Source organism: Lygodium microphyllum, chromosome 24 (genome assembly GCF_053477565.2).
Source record: "Lygodium microphyllum isolate KBCC chromosome 24, Lygodium_microphyllum_v1.1.10, whole genome shotgun sequence".
Lineage (NCBI taxonomy): Eukaryota > Viridiplantae > Streptophyta > Polypodiopsida > Schizaeales > Lygodiaceae > Lygodium > Lygodium microphyllum.
The window spans coordinates 118,952,153-118,977,843 of record NC_141158.1 but is presented as its reverse complement, the minus strand read 5'-3'; the positions used below and the strand labels follow the sequence as shown (position 1 = coordinate 118,977,843).

At 41.3% G+C, this 25,691-nt stretch overlaps 1 protein-coding gene across 2 annotated transcripts in view; it reads right to left on the bottom strand.

Moving 5' to 3' along the window:
* Window positions 1–25,481, bottom strand: part of LOC148015571 (BTB/POZ domain-containing protein At1g21780-like) — a 39,586-nt gene extending 14,105 nt beyond the window's left edge. For both annotated transcript variants that reach the window (XM_087664957.1, XM_087664956.1), the window contains exons 1-2: window positions 25,299–25,481; window positions 9,101–9,246 (exon numbers count right to left, since the gene is read on the bottom strand). In XM_087664957.1, the coding sequence (XP_087521083.1) occupies window positions 9,101–9,246; window positions 25,299–25,414 (262 nt within the window). In that variant the 5' untranslated portion in view covers window positions 25,415–25,481. The remainder of the gene's footprint in view (window positions 1–9,100; window positions 9,247–25,298) is intronic.
* Between the last annotated feature and the right edge of the window lie 210 nt (window positions 25,482–25,691).

The following is a 25,691-nucleotide window of genomic DNA, read 5'->3' as shown; positions in this document are numbered from 1 at the left end:
AGGGTAACTCAAAGGCAATGAACACAATGGAAATTTGAATGAATGATTGAATACTAAATATACAATGCTCATGCGGCAAACATACCATGCAAGGAATGAAAACTCACCCCGAACTCTCGTGTCTCAAGAATCGAGGAAGAGGCGGTAAGCAAAAGAGTGTGTCATACTCTTGATGGATCCCAAAACGCAACAAGGCATCCTCCAAGATGTTGGACAACAATAAATGTAACAAACAATGGTGCCTCAGTGTCAGACAGATAGGACAGAGTGAAGAGCAACAAAAGCAACTCTAGGAGTAGGACGACATGCAATAGAGCACCAAGGAGTGATAAATGCAAGAAAAAGTGTCAAACACAGCCTTCTAGAGAGATCATTTGCAACTAAGGATATGTTGTTGGAGCAACAAATACAAGTGATGATGCTATTAGCTTAAACACAAGGTGCTGGAAGGTGGGCAATAACTGGCAACAGCTCCTAGGGGTGAGAACCACGAAGAAGAGGCTGGAAACAGGCACCAAATAGTGATGGTCAGCTTCATTGAGATGTCCTCCATGAACGGGGTATGGGCAGCAAAGCTAGAGGGCTTGAAACCTATAAAAATGAGATTGAGCTGAATGGAGGGCAGCCTACCAATTTATAGTAAGTTTCAAGACCTCGTACCGTGCACCATTTAAAACTCTCTCGAACTGTGCACCATTTTAGGGTTTTCATTAATTAAGCATTTTTGGGGCCGTTTAAGAGGCTAATTCAGCATGTAATGCTTACTTTAGCTCAACAACTCTAGGATCTTGATTCATCTAGGAGTATAGTCACCGTAGGTGACATTTCTTCGGTGCCTATTTGTGGCATTGGCACCTTGCCTTTTGTTACCTAACCGTCTATTGAACTCCATTTTGGAAGTTCTATGTTTCAAACTTGGCCTCTCCTCTCAATTCATGGCATTACTAGACTTGGTACTTGAGTTGTCTGCACCAAGCAGGCCATCTTTGTTGGGGATTGATCTACAAGAGCCATGCTTGCCATAAGTTGGCAAGAGAGGGGGCTAACTTGTTCCATTCCCCTTCAAAAGTGTAGGGCCCTTCGAGGCAATTGTTTATTGCCGCACCCATTCCTAATTGTGCACCACCCATCCCACAAGGTCTATCCCATCCCCTACCAACTCCTCTAGTGGTTCCCTTTAACCCCCCATGGAGCCTTGGAAGAAACTTTGCCATGGAGGCTACAATGTACTACACCAATACTTGGTGGACCATGGTAGCCTAGCATTCACTAGATTTTTCAAGAGACAATAGATAGGGAGGAGCCATCATTAGAGCTTGGAGATTTCTTTCATCTAGCCTTTCACAGTTGAAGAGAAGAGGAGGCTGGTTCTTCAACAGGAGGCAACCTCTTCTCTTCAATCACTATCTGAGATCAGAGTCTAGCCACACTCTTGGACAGAGGACTTATTTTCCTCGGGGAGGTTCTCCATGCACGTTACTTTCTCATTAGGAGATTTGTTTGCTTTTCAACAGCTATTGTAGGAGACACAAAGACAGAGACTACAAGATCTCAGAACTGTCGGAGTTATGGTAGAGACCATGATAGAGAGATCCCCTTTCAAGTGCGGGACAGATAAAGCCACTGCTCACACCTGTGGATTCCTACTTCTCCATTGCAAGCGAAGGCGTCCTCTTCTTTCAAGTTTGTAAACTTTGAAGACCTTTTCTCAAACTGTGAGGTATAATGAACTTACCTCCAAGTGCAAAGTGGATGATCACTAGACATTACATAACATATGTAAAAGGTAATAGAAGAATTTGAAAGCAGCAGGTCTAGTAGAGCTCACCCCTACATATCCATCACTTTCCTCATTCTCCAACATATGGACTTGTATAAGCAGTACTAATTCAACAGTGTATTCCCTACTTCTTAGTGCTAGTGGAGGTGTCCTCTTCTTTCTAGATTGTAAAGACTTTGTTATGACAGAGAGCGCGAGGATCGAGACACGCAATGCTTTCTCACAGCAAAGAGAGAGAGAGAGAGAGAGAGTGCAGAGTAGAGAGGAGAGTGAGCACGACACTTGATGTTCGGTACAATGACAAGTGTACCTCTTTAGGTTTTAGATAGATATATATGAAAGTACAAATGTGACAAGGGTGTATTCACACCCGTGCACATATAAAAGACACGATGACCCTTTATTCCCAACAACCTCCCACCTAAAGGCAATGTGCCTTAAGAGGAGAAAAGAATTAGCTAAGTCTAGGTATGTACAAAGCTGAAATACATATACCTATCCAACTCCCATCATCTGTTGGCAATGAGCAAACCTCTCTGTAGGAAGACTCTTCGTGAGAAGATCTGCAGGATTATCATCTGTATACACTTTGACAAGTTCAATGCTCTTGCTGTCAAGTACATCTCTAATGAAGTGATACTTCACATGTATGTGCTTCGTCTTTACATGAAAGACGGGATTCCGTGCTAGCATGATAGCACTCTATCACAATGGAGAACAGGTAACTCTGTAATGCCAAGCTCTCCCACCAGACATGAAAGCCATAAAGCCTCCTTGCATGCCTTAATGGCAGCCACATACTTTGCCTCTGTAGTAGACAATGCAACACACTTTTGTAGCCTGGAGATCCAAGAGACTGCTCCTCCTGTGAAGGTAAACACATACCCAGAAGTGGACTTTTTGCAGCCCACATGACCAACATAGTCTGCATCCGTAAAGCCAACGACAAATGCCTTCTGCTTTCCAAAGCAAATGCACAAATCCTTTGTGCCTTTGAGGTATCTCATAATACCTTTCATTGCTTGCCAATGCTTTTTACCAAGGTTTGCCATGTATCTGCTAACCACTCCCACTGCAAAGGCAATGTCAGGACATGTAGCAACCATAGCATACATCAAACTGCCAACAGCTGAAGCATATGGTATCTTGGCCATTTCAGCCTTCTCATCATCAGATATAGGGCTGTCCTCTACACTGAGTTTCACATATGGAGGCAATGGAACCCCAATTGTTTTCCCCCCTTCCATATTGAAATGTTGCAAACCCTTGGAGATAATTCTCCTACTGAGATAGATAGAGTAATCCTTTTGACCTATCTCTGAGTATTCGCATGCCAAGAATGTGCTTTGCATCACCAAGATCCTTCATGTCAAAGCTGCCATGAAGACTTTGCTTCAGTGAGTCCAAGGCATGAGTATCCCTATCAGCAATCAACATGTCATCAACATACAGAACCAACATAATCAGGTTGCCATCTACTGCCTTCTTGGTGTACAAGCAGTGATCCACTTGACTTCTATGAAAACCTTGAGACTGCATAAATGTATCAAACTTATGATACCATTCTCTTGGTGCTTGTTTCAGCCCATACAAAATCCTTTTGAGTTTACATACCATCTTCTCTTTCCCTTTTGCCAAAAATCCTTCAGGCTGCTGCATATATATGTCTCCATGCACATTACCATGTAAGAATGCAGTCTTTACATCCATCTGTATGAGCTCCATATCTTCAGCTGTAAGCAAGCCCAAAATGGTTCTCAATGTAGTCATCTTGACTACACGAGAGAAGATCTCATCAAAGTCAACTCCATGTTCCTACTTGTACCCCTTCACAACCAATCTTGCTTTGTACTTTGGCGAGGAACCAGAAGTGACCTTCATCTTGTAAACCCATTTGCATGGAAGGGTTTTCTGCCCTTTAGGCAATTGCACCAAGTCCCAAGTGCCATTTTTCTCGAGAGATTCCATCTCTGACAACATGGCTTTATACCATTTCTTGCTATCCTGTCTGTCCATTGCTTCCTTAAAGCAAGCCAGTTCACCAGAGTCTGCGAACATGACATAATCAGCCACATTGTTTGCATTAGGAAACGAATCTATCAGGTTGTCTAGTAGCCCTAGACGATCTCCTAACCCGATGATCATTGTTTGCTGGCTGTTGAGCCTGTAAATTTTCATTTTCAGCTTGCTGTCCTGGCATTTCAGCCTGCAAATTAGCATTAACAGCTTGCTATCCTGGCTGTTCTTGCACATCCAGTGGCTCATCATTATGGGCGGGCAATGGCTGGCTGATCATTTCTAGTATTATTTTCTGCATTTGCAGGTTCATTAAAAGCAGGTATTTGCTGCTGTACAGCGGGTATATTTTGCTGTCCAAAAGGTATTTCTTCCTAGAATACAACACTATGGACTTTCTCTGTTCTTTCGGGCTATTTGTGCATGCAATCTTCCCAGAAGATAACATCATTGATGCGTACTACTTTTCTTTTCTCGGGATCCCATAATCTATAACCCATTGCACCTCATCACCATATCCTAGGAAAATACATTTATAGGACTTTGACTCAAGTTTGTTGTGTTCTTCCTTACGTATGTGCACAAATGCTAGGGAACTCCCCCTCATCCCCCCCTCCTTCCCAAAGACCTATTTGGTGACCGATTAATCAAGTGTACGGCTGTCATAACAACCTCTGTCCAAAAACCATGAGATAAAGCAGCATGTGACAACATTGTACGGACCTTGTCTTGAATGGTCCAATTCATACGCTCTGCAACATCATTTTGGGGTAGATTATAAGGGGCAGTGAACTCTCTCTGTATCCCTTTGCTGTCATCAAATGCCTGAAAGGCCTTGGACACATATTTCCCACCATTGTTAGAGTGAAGATACTTAAGTCAGTTTGATTTTCAACCAATGCCAAGAAATTTTTAAACTTGTCAAGCACTTCGTCCTTGCTACGAATAGGGTAAACCCATACCTTCCGTGTAGCATCATCGAAAAAGGTGACAAAGTATTTCTTTCCCCCTAAAGATAACCTTGGCATCTGACAAACATCGGAATGTACTAACTCTAGAGGAGAAGATTTCAGCGAAAAAGACTTCTTATGAGATGTCTGTGCATGTTTACCATAAACACAATGATCACAATGCTCAAAATCAGCATAACGAAGACAAGGCAAGTAACCCAAACGAGAAAACACTTTCATTCCAGTTTGACTCATGTGTCCCAACCGGCCATGCCACAAAGAAACACTTGGTTGCTCGGTCACTGCAACAACAAGGTCGCACACACTAGATACATGGAAAGGATACAAGGTATCACTTTTACAACCTCTGGCAATCACTCTAGATCCCTTACAGATCTTCCATTTCCCATAACCAAAGGTGGTATGAAATCCATCGTCATCTAGCTGCCTTGTGCTAATCAAGCTTTTCTTGAGCTGAGGTACATGCCGTACATGCTGAAGTGTGAAGACAGAACAATGTTGAAACTGCAACTACACACTGCCAACACCCGCAATGCCACATGCATAGTTGTCCCCAAGATGAACAACACCATGTCGACCCCTTGTATAGTCACAAAACCACTCATGATAAGGGGTGATATGAAAGGAAGCACCTGAACCTAGAATCCAAGTGTGCATGTCATCATCCGTATCTGCAAGTAAAGCATGTGTACTAAAGTGTGAAGAGACATAGTACATCATTCCCACTGTCACTGTCATAAGTGACTACATTCACTTCTTTAATTTTGACATTGCTCTTCTTAGGCTGACTCTCTTTCTTCTCTTCCTTGATATTATCTGTCTTCTTGCCCTTTCCTTTATCTTTCTTCCATTTGTAGCAGTCACATATAAAGTGACCCTTCTTCCCACAATGATGGCATTCAACATCCTTACCGCGTGATTTACTGCGTCCCTTGCTATCAGATTTGCCTTTCTGTAGTAGGGTGTCTTCCCTAGATTCATTGATCATTGAGGACAATAGCTTGGCAAAATATGTACAAACTTGGAGTAGAGCATCCACTTTCCCTTAGTTGCTTCTACTATACTTTTGTTATCATCCATAAAAAGTTGTGCTATGATGGTACCACCATTATGAAGCTTGAGTTTGGTAATCACACTTTGGAATCTTTTGTGCAACTTCCTCAAGAAGATCAACGATTATAGTAAAGAGGAGTAGGACTAGGGGATAGCCCTACCAAATTGGCCTTTGTAGTGCAAACATCACACATTGTTCCATTCACAAAAGCATACATAGAGGCGTTATTGAACAATGGTCCCAAAATCTTTGAAAAGATAGGACGTAAGTTCAAGGCTTGTAAATTCAGCAAATGCAGGTTCAATATGTCACATTAGTGACCAAGGTACAAACGAGTACCAACCCGCAATAAATGACCACGTAAAAGCAGAAATTTCAGATCTGCAAATAAATTTTCAGAAGCACTAAACCTTGTGCTACAGCACTCCACAACAGATTACAGCTGTTCCAAGGACAAATATATCACATTACATGAGAAGTCCCAAATTTAAGCTGCAATTTCTGTTGTACATGTACCCACGGGCACAAAATTTGACACGCACGGTCAAAAGCCCCAAAATTTTTATGCGCAAAGTATCAACCATACATCTGCATTGTCTCTAACATGTATAGAATAGGCCAATTTTTCCAAAATAGAGCAATTTCAGCAAAACCCCCAAATTTTTCCAAGTGCTAGATGTCCAAATTGCATGGAATTAAACCCGCATATACATAAAATGACCAAATGGCACATAAATTTCACCCAAACAGCAAAAGCCCCAAATTGCAGGGGGTTCAATGTGCATCAATGTTGAGAAATTGGGTAAATTCCAGCCCAATTTTTAGATTTCAGAAAAATAAAAAAAAACGTTGACGACGACCCGCCTGGTCACGCCCTCACGTGTGACTTGTCGGACAAGTCACGGCCTTCCCGTCGAAACGCCCGTTGAAGCCCGTCATGTTGCCGCACATCAATTGCCTGACCCGTCTGCCTAGCAGTGTGTCAATTACCTGACCCACCCGTCGACCTGTAGCGTGCCTTGTGACACTTGGTACTTCCTGCTCGCTTGTGACACTTGCACCTCCCCCTCGCCTGCGACACTTCCTGCTCACCTACGACACTTCTTGCTCTGATACCAATTTGTTATGACAGAGAGTGCGAGGATCGAGACACGCAATGCTTTCTCACAGCAAAGAGAGAGAGAGAGTGCAGAGTAGAGAGGAGAGTGAGAACGACACTTGATGTTTGGTACATTGACGAGCGTACCTCTTTAGGTTTTAGATAGATATATATGAAAGTACAAATGTGCTAAGGGTTATTCACACCCATGCACATATAAAAGGCACGATGGCCCTTTATTCCCAACAGACTTAACCATGATATATCATGACTAATTGTTTGAGGTTCACATGTCCCAGTCATAGTTTTTAACATATACCTAGCAAACATATCCATATATACAGGCACAAAAGTATGTTTCAAGAATGCTTGGCTGCTGAAGGCTGAAACATATGTAGCCCTAAACTTGAAAGGAATTAGACAATACATTAAGCAATAAATATCTAGCTAGCAATAGCAATGCACTTGCAATGAGAGCTTCCATTTCATATAACAACGTGTATAGAACCTATGCAAATGCGAAAAGTGGGGTTAAATCTCTCTAAGATTCCTTAAGGGGCACAACATTTTTAAGGCCCAAAAAGCCAATTATGTTTAGCCCAAAAATTCTTTATCTTTTCCATGTTCACAAATGTTTGCATGGCCAAGCACACGAATATGCAAAAGAATATGGTCTCTGTTTAGATCAACTCAAATCAACCACAGTTATGATTCATTTTCCTGTGGATTATGAATAGGCATCAAAAGAGCTTGGAAACAGCAGGCCTATCACACCTTAATAGTTGTCAGTTTTATTGTTCTCCAGTAATACGTCCACTTAGTAACAGTATTTACACTTTACAAGGTTTTGGAAATGTTAGCAGGCTATAGTAAAGGTTGAAGAACAAACAGTGCATGACTTAGTATGACAAATGAGGATTTCAGAGTTGTTTGCGAGATAGCAAGTTTCCCACAAGTAGATATTTTTGAAAACTTGGTTAAATACAGTTGAAGATTTTTCATCAAATTGTGGGGCAAATAAAAAGAGAATGCATCGGTTGTCTTGTATGGTGACAAGGTAGATGTCAGTTGAGATGGATGGTGTGCCTTTTTCAAATGTTTGAAAAATGAGAAGAATCAAGATTAACAGCACAAAGGCTCTGTGTTTTGACCAAGTTTGTTTCTTGATCATAATTCCAATTCAAAGGAAATAATTGTCTAGAGGAACACTTTGCAAGCAAAGAAATCAGAATAATTGTCCATTTCGTTCCATCAAAGAAGCCTATTGAAGCTCTGCCTGTAATCCACTGACAATATGGCACAGGTCATGATCTTGCAAAGTGTAGAGCTAAGGAGGGTGCCAACCTTGGATAGCCATGATAAGAGAACACATAAAAGCAATTTTGTTCCTAGAGAGAGTGGCCTCATATGCTCACATAGGATGTGCCAAAGTGACACCTTAGTGGTTGCCAGTTGGACACAATCAATGTGTATGTGTCAATGTCTTTTACACAAGTCACATACAAGTGACAACACATATAGACAATATATATAATATGCCCTCATGTACCAAGAGGAGCACACTACCAACACTAAGAAGTTTGAGTTGGTGCATGGCTAACATACACAAGCACAAGAGAAACACATGTTCAAATCTGATAATATGAATCTAGGACCTCAGGCACAAGGCCATGATGGCGACTAAAGATTGAAGAGAGATGCAAGAATGAAGCCATGAAGCCTCCCACAAACAACACACAACTTTCAAGCATCTGCCACCCAGCCACAAAGAGACTAAAAAATGGCAATCCACCCTGCTTCCACACAAGCATGATATCTATCTCTACCTCTGAGCCGGTATTCATCCCAATTTATCTGCAGCTGAAAGAAAGTCCCTCAATCCTCATTAAAGTTGTCTTGAGTTTAATCCATCCAGACTAGACAGCACTGAGAATTGCTACAAGAGTCTCAAACAAGCATCAAGCTTGAAATTCCTGCAGAATTAAGCACAATTGCATGCTCAAACTCCGTCTTTTGCATGCATTGCTTCCCTTACATTGGTCTTATTATAATGCATGGTACTTACTGTTTTATAATACAAACAATCACCTTGCTACTTACCAGTAAGTTAACGTTCTTGTCATTATTAAAATCATGTTAAAGTGAAATTCTTTTAAAATGGTGCATTTTTCCTGGTGCACCTGGATGTGCTAGGACCCGATGGTTCCCACCAAGGTTTAGTACACGTATGACAAATGAAGCAATCGGTGGCTGCTCTCTAGATGTGCGAGATGATTCTGGAAAAAGGCGTATATGAAGCAGCCTATTTTTCTCAATTGACAGGTGCCTGAAACACAAACCTACTGTCAAGAGGGGGAAGACCAATGCTGCATCAATATTTAAAATAGAGAAGCGTTCAAGAAAGCAACAACATAAACAGGATTTCATGAACCCATAATGCTTAGGCAATTATAACTGCTAGATGACATATAAAAACCCATAATGCTTAGCTTTTAAAAAAGCCATTATAACAGACGACTGCTGCTAAATGATGAATTTTCTTCCCCTAAAAATTAATTAGACAATCAGTTAGATTTAGATGCTGCTTGATACAGACATCACAATCCAGACGCATGTTCTGCATCTTCATTTCTAGACATGAATGGCTCTTAAATTCGAAAGGCACAACTAACATGCTGTAGAAATAGTATGACATAAAGCCATTGCATGAAGCCCAAGAAATGGAAAAAAAGGGAGGCATGTAAGATGCACTTCTTTTAAGAAGATACCAAAATTGCATCCATAAAAGGTTTTGTGTGTCACTTTCAAAGGCTTTACTTAAAATGAAAACTGGTCAGCAGCACTGAAATGTCAACATTGAATGCCAAACATGAACCACAAAATCAAACATATTGCTAACATGGTTGTTGACTTCATCAGTCACTATACTTGATCTGATAAATACCAGTTTTTCCAATAACTTTATTGTGCTGGCAACTTTTGACAATGCCCAGGGTGTTTAAGGCAACTCTCTACTGTTGGGCCACCTCTTGTAAAGAATACAGAAAAACATGATATGGAAACCATCTCACTATCTACCAGCAAGAGAGAGCATATCGCAACAATTGTGAAACCTAGTATCCACACATTATATACTGTGAATACTAGAAAACCTTGCATCAGCAAGTTATATGAAGGTCTTGACAAAATGAAGGTGAGACACTCAATGAGTGTGAGACTCCAGAAGAAGGAAGATTTACTTTTTGATAATGAAGAAGAAAAATGCAAATGTAAGGTATAAGGCCCCTACCTACACAAACCAAGCACATACCAACCATGTCAACCCTTACTAAATGCACCTAACATATTCACATGGTCATACACATGTGCGCAGAGTCTATTTAGACATAAGGGAAATCTGTCTAGCATTCCCCCTTTCAAGCCATGGGCTGACCAAACTTATGACAAATGCCAGACCTATCATGAAGGACTTTTTATGCAAGGCCATGACTAATCCGACTCAAGATGCTACGCCGAACATACACAGAATGCACAAGGAGAAGCTCACTCAAGAGACAAGAAGAGAGATGGAGACCAAAACGTTTTCTTATTGGTTTCTTCTTCTTCCACACACTTTACAATGTGCACAAAGTATAGATAAGATACAACATAAATGAAAGTGGCCTACTAAGTCAAACAATACATAACTGACTACATTAATCGACTGGCGCTATAACTATGCCAGCTATAAATAGGTGTAACAACCTGAATATAAGTAATGAGTCAGTGGCCATGTGAGAGTCATAATGACCACCGACATGCTAAGTGTAGGCGGTCCATCATTAATGTCCGCATGTGTTGAGCTTGTCATCTCAACACTCGCCCTCAAGCTCAACTACATCTCTGCAACTCCAAGTAAGCTTCGAAACTTTTGAAGCTTCTTTGTACCCAATGCCTTCCTGAAGATGTCAGCTATCTGATCTTGTGTGCTCACATACACCAAGTCAATCTTACCTGCTAGTACCTTCTCTCTCACAAAGTGGTAGTGTACCTCAATATGTTTTGTCCTGGCATGAAACACAGGGTTCCTAGCCAACTGTATACTGCTCATGTTGTCACAATAAATGACAACTGGACCTTCCACCTGCACATCTAAATCAGCCAATAACTTTTGCAACCATACTACCTCACATGCTGCAACAGCAGCACCTCTATACTCAACCTCTGTACTCGACAAAGCAACTGTAGATTGCTTTTTGCTGCTCCAAGTAACTGGTGTACTACCAAGAGAGAACATGTATCCGTTGGTAGATCTTCTATCAGATATACTACCAGCCCAATCTACATCTGTGTATCCAAACACCTGTACATCTGTACCTGCCTCATAGAAAAGTCCATAATGTAATGTGGACTTCACATATCTCAATATGCATCTGACTGCATCCAAATATGGCTTTCTAGGTACTTGCACAAACTGACTCACAAGACCAACAGCGTAGCTCAAGTCTGGCCTTATAATGGTCATGTAGATCAAACTCCCCACTATCCTCCTGAACCTAGTAGGGTCTTCTATCTCATCCCCAACATCAGCATTCAACTTTACATTCTGCTCCAACGGAACTGAAAGTGGTTTGTATGCTGTCATACCATACTTGGACAACATATCCAAGCCATACTGTCTTTGGGACAGCCATATACCATCATCACATCTGATCACCTCAATGCCAAGGAAGTACCTTAGCTCGCCTAAATCCTTTATCTCAAACTTCTTCTTCAAAAAGTCCTTGACTTCAGCAATCCCACTATCATTATCACCTGTAATAATCAAGTCATCCACATAGATGACTATGATGACCAAACCTGCATCTCCCTTTCTCACATAAAGTGAGTGATTAGCATCAGAAACATAAAAGCTAATATTGATAAGATACTCTCTGATCTTGTCAGACCATGCTCTAGGTGCTTGCTTGAGCCCATAGAGCACCTTTTTCAACTTGCACACATATGTGGAATGCTCTAAATCTTCATAACCTGCTGACTGATCCATATACACTTCTTCCTGCAAATCAACATGCAAGAAGGCATTCTTCACATCCATTTGCTGCAACCTCCAACCTTTGGCTGCTGCCAAAGCAATCACACATCTGACAGTTGCCATCCTAGCAACTAGACTGAAGGTTTTTTCATAATCCATGCCATCTGTCTAGACATAGCCTTTTGCAACCAGCCTAGCTTTGTACCTACTAATAGAACCATCTGCATTGTGCTTAATCTTATAAACCCACTTACATCCAATAGCTTTCTTGCCCTTCGGCAATAATACTAGATCCCAAGTCTTATTGGCCTCTAATGCAGCCATCTCCTCATCCATTGTTACATCCCAATGAGCATGACCAACAGCCTCCTCAAAACATGTGGGCTCAACATCCTTAATCACTTTCACCATATAAGCATAATGGTGAGCTGCATAACCTTCAAAACCAAATTTGTTAACACGGTATCTCACCCTGCTAGACCTACGTACCATTGGATCACTCAATGGAGTTTTTGCACTGACGCGTGCTCTCTGCACATCTGGAGTCCTCACTGAAGGAATGCCAAGCTCATCATCCAAGCTCTCTGAGCCACTGGAGTCTCCATCAAGAACTGCATCAATGCCATTTGACACTTTATTCTTTCCTTTGTCTTTACCTGTATTGCTACTAGATGCACCTGAAGATATAGAGCTACTCCTTAGTCTCCCAGACCAAGGACTACCAGATGATGTCTCTGGTCTACTAAGAGTCCATGATTCTTGCTTTTCAGCCTGTATATGAGTATTATGATGATCATCACCATCCAATGCATCACCACTAGATGCATACCAACTGCTCATTTCATCAAAGATGACATCCCTGCTCACTCTGAACTTACATGTGACAAGGTTATAACAACGATACCCTTTTTGCTCTAAAGAGTATCCAACAAAGACATACTTTTTAGCCTTTGGATCCAGTTTCTTCCGCAACTCATCTGGTACATGAACATATGCAATACAGCCAAACACTTTCAAGTGTGAGACATCAAGCTTCTTACTTGTAAAACATTCTTCAGGGGTCATACCATGAACTGCAGCTGTAGAAGTTCTGCTCATAATATAAACAGCAGTATGAACAGCCTCAGACCAAAAATACTTAGGCATATTCTTTTCAGCCATCAAGGCGCGTGCAACTTCTGCAATATGCCTGTTTTTCCTTTCTGCAACTCCATTTTGCTGTGGGGTATACCTGCATGTGAACTGTCTCTTTATCCCATGAGACCTCAGGAAATCACTGAACTCATTCGAGAGGTACTCTCCCTCTCCATCTGACCTCAAGTACTTTACTTTCAAGTCTGTTTCTCTTTCAACTGCAGACTTGAAAGTTCTAAAGTGCTCAAACGCTTCACTCTTTTTCTTCATAAAATATACCCACAGAACAATCATCAATGAATGTGACAAAGTATGAACTGCCTCCAAGAGATACATTTTGTGTAGGCCCCCAAATATCTGTATGCACAACATCAAGGATATTTCTGCTTACATCTCTGTCATGTGAAAAGGGTTGTCTTGCCTACTTACCAAACTGACATGCTTCGCATACCTTATGAAATTCTGCAATTCTAAATGTAGGCAAACCTGTAACCAACCCTTTGGACTGCATTAATTTCAGCCTTTGTACATTTACATATCCAATGCGTTTGTGCCAAATTTCAATATCTGCAATAATACCTTTTCCTTTAGCATATATAGCAGCATTCATAGTAGGAATTCTAGCATCCAGAGTAAACATACATCCAACTCTACTTCCCTTTGCAACCAACCTGCACTTGTCATTGAAGTCTTCTACAAAGCAACCCTTTGCATTAAATCTGACTTGCAACCCTTGCTCTACCATCTGACCGACTGACACCAAGCTCCTTGTAATAGATTGCACATATAATACATTTGAAAGACTCTTTGTCTTACCATCATGCAAGGACAAGGGAACTTTTTCAATGTGTGAAATTGGGTGGCATGAATCATCACCAGTCTACACATAACCTGTATTTTGCAAATCCTGCATCTCTCCAAACCATTCTACATGGCTGGTCATATGATTGGATGCACCTGAATCAACATACCAAACATCATCATGTGTTCCCTTTCCTATAATAACATTCAGCATATGCTGCATAACAAACAAACGTTTATTTTTGTCTTCATTCTGTCGTGAAAACGATGCATAGTTTCCTTGCTGCAGCTTACCACCGCGAATATCATATTTCTTAGCATAACATTGGGCTGCAATATAATATGTTTTGCCACAGTAGTGACATACAATACCAGAGTTGTTAGAACCTCTGTTCTGCCATCCACCTCTTCCTCTAAAGCTCCCCCTGCCTCTAAAGTTACCACGACCTCCTGAAACCTGCATATCGCCAAATTACTGATTCAATCTGTTTTGCTGGTTGTTACTACCACGTCTTGTACCACGGCCTCTTGAAGAGGACCTGCCACGTCCCCTTCCTGAACTGAAGTAGAAAGCTTGGACCTGTTCACCACCTTTTTCAGATGTCTCACTCTGCATGTTGATCTCTTCAGTGATCATAAGAGAGATCAACTCATCGAAATCTGGAAATGGCTTTCTGACATATACGGAAGTTACAAAAAACTTCCAAGCCTTTTCATTGTTAAGTCCACCCAAGGTAGATGACACCAAATCATCATCATCGAGCATTGCATCAATCACTGGTAAGGCATCTGCAATGCTCCTTACCTTCAGTACATACTCATTGATAGATATCTTCCCTTTCTTCAATGTATCCAACTCTTGCTTGAGTTGAATCTTTCGTGCCTTTGTATTTACGGAAAACATACTTTCAAGTATGGTCCAAGCTGCATATGAATTCTCTACATTTCTAATATATCCCAGCATATTATTGTCAATTACTGCAGACAGCCAATACATGACCTTTTTGTCTTTTGCATTCCATTCCTTCCGTATCTTTGTCTCTTCTGCAATTGGAGGATCACTCACCTCCAGCTCCTTTTCTTTACATGAAACAAACTCGTAGAGGCCTTTTCTAATAAGAAAGTTCGTGACACGGAACTTCCATGAAGGGTAGTTGTTTTTTTCGAGCTTCTCAATGATGGGGTTTCCATTATTCTCTACCATTATCACAAAACTAATACCAAACAGCAAGCAAATCTTCTGCAACCCTCGACCTGTAAAGGGCTTAATCTGCAGAATACACAGCACTCTTCGCGCATACCAAATCTCACTGCAATCTGAGATTTTTGCTCTATCTTGCTTCCGGTGCCTCCACAGGCAATGTCCAAGAGAAGAAGTAGAGAATGGAAGAGCGTCTTACCCGTTGCTTACTTACTCGAATCCTTGGCTCCTCTCCTTCGCTTTAGCCTTCAAAACCAGCCTCAATCAGTGGTGCAGCTCTGATACCATGTCACGAATCGCATGGTGGGGAAACTTGCTCAATATGCTACCTGAACACACACAGAATGCACAAGGAGAAGCTCACTCAAGAGACAAGAAGAGAGATGGAGGCCAAAACGTTTTCTTACTGGTTTCTTCTTCTTTTTCCACACACTTTACAATGTACACAAAGTATAGATAAGATACAACATAAAGGAAAGTGGCCTACTAAGTCAAACAATGCATAACCGACTACATTAGTCGACTGGCGCTATAATATGCCAGTTGTAAATAGGTGTAACAACCTGAATATAATAAGTAATGAGCCAGCGGCCATGTGAGAGTCATAATGACCACCGACGTGCTAAGTGTAGACGTGTGGACCCATCTAACCAGGCGGTCCATCATTAATGTCCGCATGTGTTGAGCTTGTCATCTCAACAATGATTAGCCTTTAGGTAATGCGGGAAAGAAGAAGAAGAAGTGGAAGAGAAAGAGAAAGAGAAAGAGGAAGAAAATGAAGAAAAAGAAGAGGAGGAGGAAAAAGAGGAAGAGGAAGAGGAAAAAAAAGAGAAAGAGCAAAAGCAAGAAGAGAAAGAAGTAAAGGCTAATGGGGGGAAGAAGAGGAAGAGGAAAGAAGAGGAGGATGAGGATGAGGATGAGGATAAGGAAGAGGAAGAAGAAGAGGAAGCAGAAGACGAAGAAGAGGAGGAAGAGGAAGAAGAGTAAGAAGTAAAGGCTAATGGGGGAAATAAGAAGAAGAAGAAGAAGAAGAAGAAGAAGAAGAAGAGGAGGAGGAGGAGGAGGAGGAGGAGGAGAAGTGCCCCGAAACGGACCGCAAGATGCCAAAATGCGGTCTACTGTTTCCGTTTCGGTCCGAAATGGCCGGTCCGTTTCGGCAACCTCGAAACGCCATTTCGAGGTACTAAGAAGAGAAGAATCCCATTGTACATCAAGTTCTTCTTCAATTAAGTTGAATAAATACCGAAAGGGGCGTCATTTTTGGGACCAACAAGGTGTCCACTATCCAAGATTGTAAGTTAATTTACATTTCTCAGTTTTGTAATAAATGTTACTACTATAACTAAGTTGTAATTAGGAAATTACCACTCATCCACGAAAGGAAGGTCGGATTCAACAGCAACAAATCTCTTTGCTGAATTGGCAAAGGATCCTCAATTTACCCAATTTTTGAATGCTCCAAAAAAGGACAGCAAGGGCAAGAAGAATACATCTTCTACACCTTTGGGACAACAAGGTGTACTAAAGATAATGTCAAACCCTTCATTTGAAACTCCCAAAGATGCTAATGAAATAAAACAGTTGGTACCTACGAGGCAAGGAATGCAAATGCAAGGTCATCATGAAAGTGCGAATTCAATGGATTTTGGATAGCCGAGCATGCATGCTATGATGGGGCAGCCAGGATATTTTGGTGGAAGCACGATTTTTCATGCTATGATTGGACAAAGACCGCAAAAGGGAATATATGGCACAAATCCCTATGGTATGCAACAACCAATGCATGGTGTGCAAGGCCCAACGTATTTTGATATGGTTGAAAATACGCACCCTATGTATGGCGATATTGGCTTGATGCCTGGGGCTGCACAAAGTAGCACGTTTGGTACTGCATCTGTACCCCTGAATGCTTATGGGGCTCAAGGAATGAATGCTGGTCATTGAAATCCGTTTGGCGTTGGTTTTGATGTAAATTCAACAAATACACCCTTTTTATAACAGCCAATGTATAACAACTTGACACCCAAAGAAGCATCAAAAGACAATGATGAAGGTGGAAAAGCAATGAAGTTTGATTCCTTCAATGGTGTACAAGATAGGTTGAGAGCTTTGACTTTCACTCAGCAGTTTGATGCAACCTATGCACGGGGAAACTTTACCGAGTTCATGAAGATTTGAAAGGTAGCCACTTCCTTGAAAGGGAATGCATTGCAGTGGTGGTCCAATGCCAGCTGGGTTTTGGTGGTCAGTTGGTGCCAACCTGGACCCTAGGACAATTGTTTGGCCATTAAATGTCAGTGGTGACACTAAGAACTAGTATTAATTAATTAATTAATGCTAGTCTAAGGGTCAACAAAGATTGGGAACCACTCCAAGTTGCAAATGGCCTAGCCAATTTCATTACAGATGGGCATGTTTAATTTTGGGCAGGGTCAAAGGGCTGAAATTAATTTTCAGAATTAATTATTTCTGAAAAATAATTTAATGGCTGAAAATGCATTAGGAAGGCTGCTACTTGGCAAAAGTTTCCCATGCAACTAGGGAGAAGGTTGTTGGAGGGTAGTGGAAGCTGATTTGCAGCCATTCTGAGCTGGGTGGAGGGAGAGGAGGTGATCAAATTTGGCTCTAAGAGGCGACGACGACTGATCGCGTGCCGCAACAGGACAGGGAGCAACAGGTTTTCTCTTCCGCCTCAAGAGAGGCGGCGGTAGGAGAGGAGGGCTCGCTAGCCGAGCTAGTGTTTTACTCCCCTTTTGAAGCTGTTGGTGCCATCAAATTTGTCATCAGAGCTACGAATCAAAAGATACATTTCAACTGATTTTCTCTCTCTCGAAGCATTCTCTTATCTCCTCTAGTCTATGCTCAAGCATTCTCAGTAATTCTCAGCCATTGGTAGCAGAGTACAGCCAAATTTGGTAGACAGAAAAGATTTTGCTGCTGTAAACCCTAAATTACAACGGTAATTAGGGTTTAGCAACCACCTTGGGACCCGTGCCATCAGTCAAAGGCATTGTACACTGAAATCAGCAATGGAAATTCGTGGAATTGTGAGGATTTCAGATGCCAACCTATCTATTGTGAATTTGGGGCAGCATTTGACCAGTTGGGATTCCATTAGAGCAAGTCTTGAGTAAAAATCAAGAGGCAATTTGCCCGAATGCTTTGTTGATTATTGAAACAGCAAGGGGCTTTTGAATCAGCCAAGGAGATCGTGAAGTCTCGGCTTGTAATTTATCCATCAGCAATTGAAATTAAAGAAATACCAAAAGGGGCGTCAGTTTTGGGGCCAACAGGGTATCCATTGTCCAAGTTTATAAATGTAAAGTGAGCATTTCAGTTTATGTTCATTTGCTAATTGTTGTAATTAAGTGCTTAATCAGGTTAAATCACCCTATCCGAGAAGGAAGGCTGGTTACACACACTATGCAATGAATGAATACTGAACCTCGAACTCTATATCTAAAGGATGGGAGCAGGGATAATGAGCTGGAGAGTGTGTCGTACTCTGAACATATCCCGAATCGCAGCAAGGAAGCCTCCGGATGTCGAATACCAGCAAACGCAGTAATGAGAAGCTGGATCTGATGCAGATGGCAATGAGGAGAGAGAAAAACTAAAAGCGCAGGCTGCATAGGAATAGCAGTCGCCTGGCTGGGATTAGCTCCAAACTATGTAAAAAGGGCTGGAAATCAGACGCCAAGTGATGGAGACAATAATGGACAGATTTGGTTGAGATGTCCTCCGTGAACGAGGTGTGGACAGCAAGCTGAAACACCTGAAATCTGCAAAAACGAGATTGTAGGCTGAATGGAGGGCAGCCAGCATACATATTTATAGAAAGTTTGGGCACTCCCAAGTGGGTTTGTGCTTATGGGGCACAGAAACTCCCTAGGATCGCGTTTCTTTTAAATAAACTAGGTTTCTTCATTAATTAAGCAAGCTTTGGGGCTGTTTAAGTACAACTAATGGATTTTTAGCTCGACACCTTGGCCCGTCATTGTGAGTTAACCGACTTTCACATCACGTGTACTTCACATGTGCACATTTTCTTCATGCTTGAGCCAAAATGCCAATGCATTGCATTAAAATTTCAAGTTCTTGTGACACATTGATACTACAACCAAGGTAATGGAGCACTTTTTCTTTTGGCTAGCTTTTGAGGCATGATGTTGAGTTTTTTTGCACAAGCATTATTCACTAAAAGGTTAAGTTGTTGCATCCTTTGCTTATTCCTGATAGACCTTGGCAGAGCATTGCTATGGATTTTATTTTTGATCTATTGAGGATACCTACTAGCAATGATGCTATTTAGACTATCATTTGCAAACTCAACAAACAAGTACATTTTATCCCTATTTGCAAAAAAAATAAGGCTGATTGTATGGCACAAGTTTTTATGCAACAAATATTTAAGTGTCATGGCATACCAAATCCACTATTAATGAAAGAGATCCACGCATGACTAGTTTGCTTTGGAAGAGATTGTTTGAGAACATGGGCACTACATTGAAATTCTCATTATCCTTCCATCCATTGACAAATGGGGAGTCAGAAGAAGTAAATGCTCCAACATTGGATCTCTTGAGATGTTATGTATCATAGTATGAAACACAGTGGAAACATTACTTGCCCCTTGGTTGAGTTTGCATATAACAATACTATGCACAGTTCCACTAGAAAGGCCCATTTGAGATTGTGGAGGGTGAAAAGAAAGTTGCACCTATTTTACAAACAAAGAATAATATCTTTGAAGCTGACAAGTATGTGGAAAGTATAGGTTTGGCTTATTAGAAGGTTAAACAAGCACTTCAAAGACCACAAAGAAAGCAAAAGAAAGACTAATCACCATAGACATATAGAATTTATAGGCGATTGGGTATTGTTGCATGTTGAGAAAGCAAGGCTAAAAAAGATGAAAGGCAAGAAACACTTGTATCTAAATCTAAATATGCCCTAGTATGAGCCATTCCAAGCATTAGAAAAGATAAGTGATATGACTTATAGGTTGAAATTGCCTTAGCATGGAAAGATACATAATGCCTTTCATGTTAGCTTGTTGAAACCTTTCCATAGGATATGCTAGAGGATGTATCTACTCAAATTCAGCCTAAGTTTGAGGAATTAGATAAGGTTTTCGTAAGTACCAGAGCAAATTTTGATACACAAGGAAAGTTAAAGTTTCCAAACACTACTTGGTGAAGTTTTATAATTACTCACCTATGGATGCAACATGGATGGAAGAAGGTACCTCTTAGATCATGCACAATTGTTGCAACTTTACCTCAATGCATTTCAATTGGAGCCAACACTAGATCAAACCCATTCAAGTTTAGTAGAACAGGGGATCCAAAGTATTGGCTAAGAGGGAGGTAGCACTTCTACTCCTCTAGTGATGGGCAGCTCATATATCTTGTGGATCTCGAATATACTTTGTTTGCATCCAAGGTATCGTATGCTAAGAGTAGATTTGCCATTGGAATCACTCATCAATGTACTAGGCACTATAGTTTGATATGCAAATATGTATGGTTTGCATCCACTATCCAAGCTATGAAATTATACATTGATATCAGTTATGTGTGATTTGCAGCTAATGTATACTTTACATGGGTATCATGTTATACATCTTTACTCATTGTTTATGCTCGATTCTCACATTATTTTGTCTTCATGGTTAAAACATTGTTGATTTTTTGAATGTGGATGCATTCCTTATAGTTTTGATAGAGGTTATGATTCATCTATTTGGATTATGACTTGGTTTTGCTCGCTGGGAATTTCAGCATGCCGTGGGCATGAGTTTGGTTGAGCAATAGGTGCATATGTTGTTTAACTATGATGCCGCATGCATTGCCAATGGTCACACATGCTTTTGCCACACTACCATGCAAATGAGGATGATTGCAAGGATTTAAGGGGGGAGGTCTATCACGGGGACATGAATTTTTAACTTATTTCTTTAGAACAATTAAGTTATGCATATGTGAATGTATGTTAAATTGTGGAATATAGTGGCAAACTCTAGCTTAAGCAATGGGGGACACTGGCAAAAGTAGTGGTGGAGTGCTAGTGGGTACTTGGTATTAGATCTTGGCTCTAGAAACTGAATGTGCCCTTGGAATTGAAGTCATGGGGCTTAGAGAATTAAAACACTTAATGCTTTCAAGTCCAAAGGGCTTAGCCTTTAGGCTTTCAAATGTGAATGGGTAGTGGACAATTCTTGGACAGGACCAAGGAACTTTTAATTTGTACAATTATTATTTGCTAAAAATTCAGTTTCTAGAGGCTGAGAATGCATGGGCAGGTTTGCCACTTGCCATAAGGAGAGGAAACACACCATAGAAGGCTGGGGCAGTTGTGGGAAAGCATTTTGGGCTGGCTGGAGGAGAGAGAGTGTGCATGTTGGCTGGTTGACTACTGTTAGTGGTTTTTGACTGCAAAGAAAGGTCATTTGCAGCTGGTGACCACATCTTTGGCATTTCTGGCTGAAGACGACAACATTCTAGCATTGGGCAACCTGATTCTCCAGCTGTAGACAGTGCAGGCAACTTCTGTTTGGGGCTCCATTTCTGATTAAAGAATTTCCCCATCTCTCCTCCTTTCTCAACAAATCTGACAAATTTCAGCACTGATTTGCTGTTTCAGACATAATTACAGCAGTAATTAGGGTTTCTCAGCTTCCTTGGAATGCATGCCAGAAAATCTTGACCATGCATGAAGGGTAGTTGCTGTTATATTGGAGATCTACAGCAAATCTGTGAAGAATTGGTAATCTATAGCAAAGAAGACTTGCATGCAATTGAAGGAAACCCAATTTGGTACCCCAAGCACTCCAAATTTAGAGCCAGGCTAGGAAATTGATGCTGGTCATTTGGAGCAGCCAGAAGTTCCAAATTTGTAAGAGAATTTGCTCTCGGTCAACAAAGGAAGTGGAGACTCACAAGCAAATCTTTTGAGTTTGTGGCAAGGCCTTCTATTACGTCCTTGGACATCGGTTAGGGCAGAAGTCCTATTTATAGGACTCAAGGCCCTATTGTGCACATCATTTTGATCACCACTCTCAGACTCCTAGCTCATTGGGTGATGCATCTGTACACCGGGATGGTGTGGGCTAGTGGTATGGGACACCAACCCTTGGGATGTGGTCGTGACTTGGAGTAATGCTAGCCCCCGGGCTTGGGGGTGAGCCCGTTTGGCACTATGGTTGGGAGGTGAGTCTAATGTCCAGCCCCTTCTATTTGTGAATATGGCTTGTGTCATGTCTCATGTGTAGGTTGGATCCTAGGGGGATGTTTCATTGGTATTAGAGCCTCAACCTACAAATTGGATACAAGATTTGATAACGTGCACAAAACCACTATTGCTCAAAGAACCGTGATGATTAATGCCTGATAGGTGCACCTTTATCTCGTTAAGGGTGGTATGGGACATTGCTAGCGGAAGGGGTGTGCATCGAGGGCACGTATTGCAGGTGGTGGGTGTGAAGAAAACTGTGGAGTAGCTGCTAGGGTTCACACTGAGGAAATGCAAAGTGTACGCCCACAACAGAAACACAATAATATAGACACAAATGTACAAAACTCAAACCCTAAAAGCAAAACTCAAAAATCAAACACAGAAACAAACCTACGCAGAAAGAGAGAGAGAAATAACATAAACTCTGAAGTGAATGAATAATGTAAATGAATGTAAGAGTGTACAAGGTAGCCAACGGCAAAGTAGTAGTGTCAGAGAGTGACATCCACTAGAGACAAATCCCAAGTACTGTGGCCAACAATCTGAGTGTCGGAGTGAGAAAAACTATCAAACGTAGTCCTAATGGAGGCTAGAGAAGAGAAAGTGGCAACAGCAAAGATGATGCTAGAGGAGGCAAGCGGCACCAAAAAGCTGCAAATGCAACCTGGCGAGGAGTCACCTACTAGAGAAAGTGATCAACACACTGTCACCCAAGGCTAATGATACCAAACACAAGCTGAAGAGGCCGCCATATGTGAAGGAGGTGCACTGCCAACTGTCACCAATGGTCAAACACAAGCTGAGGAGGCAGTCTAGGGGTTGGTGATGGCTAGTACAGCCAAATGCCAGTCAGAGGCCAGCAACAGTAGAAGAAGTCACAAGCAAAAAGATAAAGACTAAATGGGGGCAGCCTATCTATTTATAGATGTGGATGGATCCTCCCAAATTAGGGTTTCATAGAAACTCTCTTGGACAGCGTCATGTTTTGGGGTTTTTAGTTAAATAAGCATGTTTTGGGGCTATTTAAGAGGCTAGTCAGCAATGCATTTTATAGCTCAATAATGGATATGATGGCAAGGTATGTTTCTATGATAGGCAAAAGATTCAAGTTTATTGCAACCCTTGCCAATTCCAGATAGCCCTTAGTAGAGCATTGCTATGGACTTTATCTTTGAGCTTCCTAAGACACCTATAGGGGATGATAGGATATGGACCATTATTTGCAAGTTTAGTAAGCAGGCCCAAATAATGGTGAGGTTCAGTAAGCAGGCCCATTTCATTCTGGTAAGGAAGAAGATAAAGGCTGATCATGTGACATGCTTATTTTTCAACATGTGTTTAAGTATCATGGCATGCTACAACCGATCATTAGTGATCAAGAACCACTCGGATGACCAGTTTGTTTTAGAAGGGGCTATTTGAAAATATAGGTACCACACTGAAATATTCTTCACCCTTCCATTCATAAACATATGGTTAGTAAGAAGAGGCAAACTCTCTATGCAAATCCTACCATACCTTCACAAGGCCTCCTACTTTCATTTTTGCCACCCACTGTGTCAAATAGCCTTTTTTGCACTTAACAAATGATGCTCGCTTTGCCCTCCAAAAGAGCTTTCCTAGATGGTGCTATTCCAAAAGGGCTTGTCCAACCAACTTTTTCAACTTCTTAGATCTCCTTCTTGATCTCTTCAAAGGCAAAGTAGAACCAAAGTTTCAAATCTTTCAACGATTACAAGTTCACATAGAGGTGACTTAGCTTCACCTATCCTGCCAAAAGATTTTCTACTTTTGGAGAAGTCTATCATCACACCAATCTAAGAGTTTTATTTCACATCTCATTAAGATAGTAATTGTAAATAGTAATTAATAAATGAGGTCTAGAAAGCTGCACAACATATTGAAGCATAATTAGACAAATATACCAATCTTCCAAATTCATTGTGTACCCAAGCACCCCCTGCCACCATATTTGGGAGTCGAGTAGACCCATCAAGTCTACAAGCATAGAAAGAAACATGGAGAGATGGATATTAAGCTCATCTCTCAACTATTGAGCCAAAATGGACGCCTAGGATGAGCAACAAGTCAGATGAGACTCCAATTGCCAGACTAATGCCCCATACAATCAAACCCCACCATCCCACTAGATGGATGAAACTACCAAGGGCCTAAAGTCCTACTATGGTAATCAACTAAACGTGACACAAATAAAGCCCCTATGTCTTTTTTGCAAGACTCCTTAACCACCCTAGCCTAAGGGTACATTCACACATAGTCAATACTTGACTTGAAGCTATGACCAATGCACGAATAGGTCAAACCAAAGGCAATAATTACTCTTGCTTCTCTTCGTGATTAAGAACATGATACTTTCAGATGTCTACAGGTGGATGAAAACACCAAAAAAATGCATATCAAGCCTCCACTTTGTATTGTCGAACTCCATCAATGAGGACGGTCAAGTCAAGGTGTGAAGTATTTGTCTTTGTGTAAGTTGTCATGTTTCACCTGGTGATAGCAACCCCAACTGTCCCTTATTTCTCATGAAGATCTTTATAATAGTGGGTATTTAATTTTTCGTTCCCTTTAAATCTCTGTTCAAACAAGACACAAGCACAAGCTTCTTTACATTCATGGGTGAAAATCAACCATGAATTACTTAGAATAATAACAAAAACCTGCCCAAGTGGCCCATATTAAACGAGAAAGGAAAAGGAACACGTTCAAAAAGCCTGCTTACTCAATAGAAGAGGCGGTCTAGGACACCGCGTACTCGGTACGAATTTTGTGCAGACGCACACAAGTTCCAGCTGAAAGGACGAACAACAGTGCACGGAAGATACAGATACACATTGGGTTGTGGCAGAGCAAAGGTGCTCAAAGAGCAGAATACAATTGCAGGAAGCCACTGGTAGTCTGATTGTTCGCATCGAGAGGGGGCCCTTTTAGTGCAGAGAGAGTGAGCGACATGAGATGGCAAACAACATACCAATTCCAGAGCCCGAAGCGGAAAGGGTCGGATCGGCGATACGACCAGCTCATGTTCTCGATCTTCCATTGCGCGAGGCGAGCTGTGGTATCTACTTTCGTATTGCCGTCCGCCATCCTTCCTCGTCCGTCGCAATGCCTCCCCCGCCCTGCCGTGCTTTATTTAGCCGTGTCAGTCCATAGAATGTCAAAGACGCACGTGCTTTTGGAGAACCTTATGTAGTGTCTATTTTTATGACCCTTTTTTCACAAGAAATTTTGTGGAACTTTTGAGGTTTCACGGGAAATTTTGGACTTTTAGTGTGAAAATGAGTCGCTAAATTAAGAAATTATAGATCCATTCTAAAAAGCAAGATTTAGTTTATGTCTGTAGGTTTACACGCCTTCGACTTCC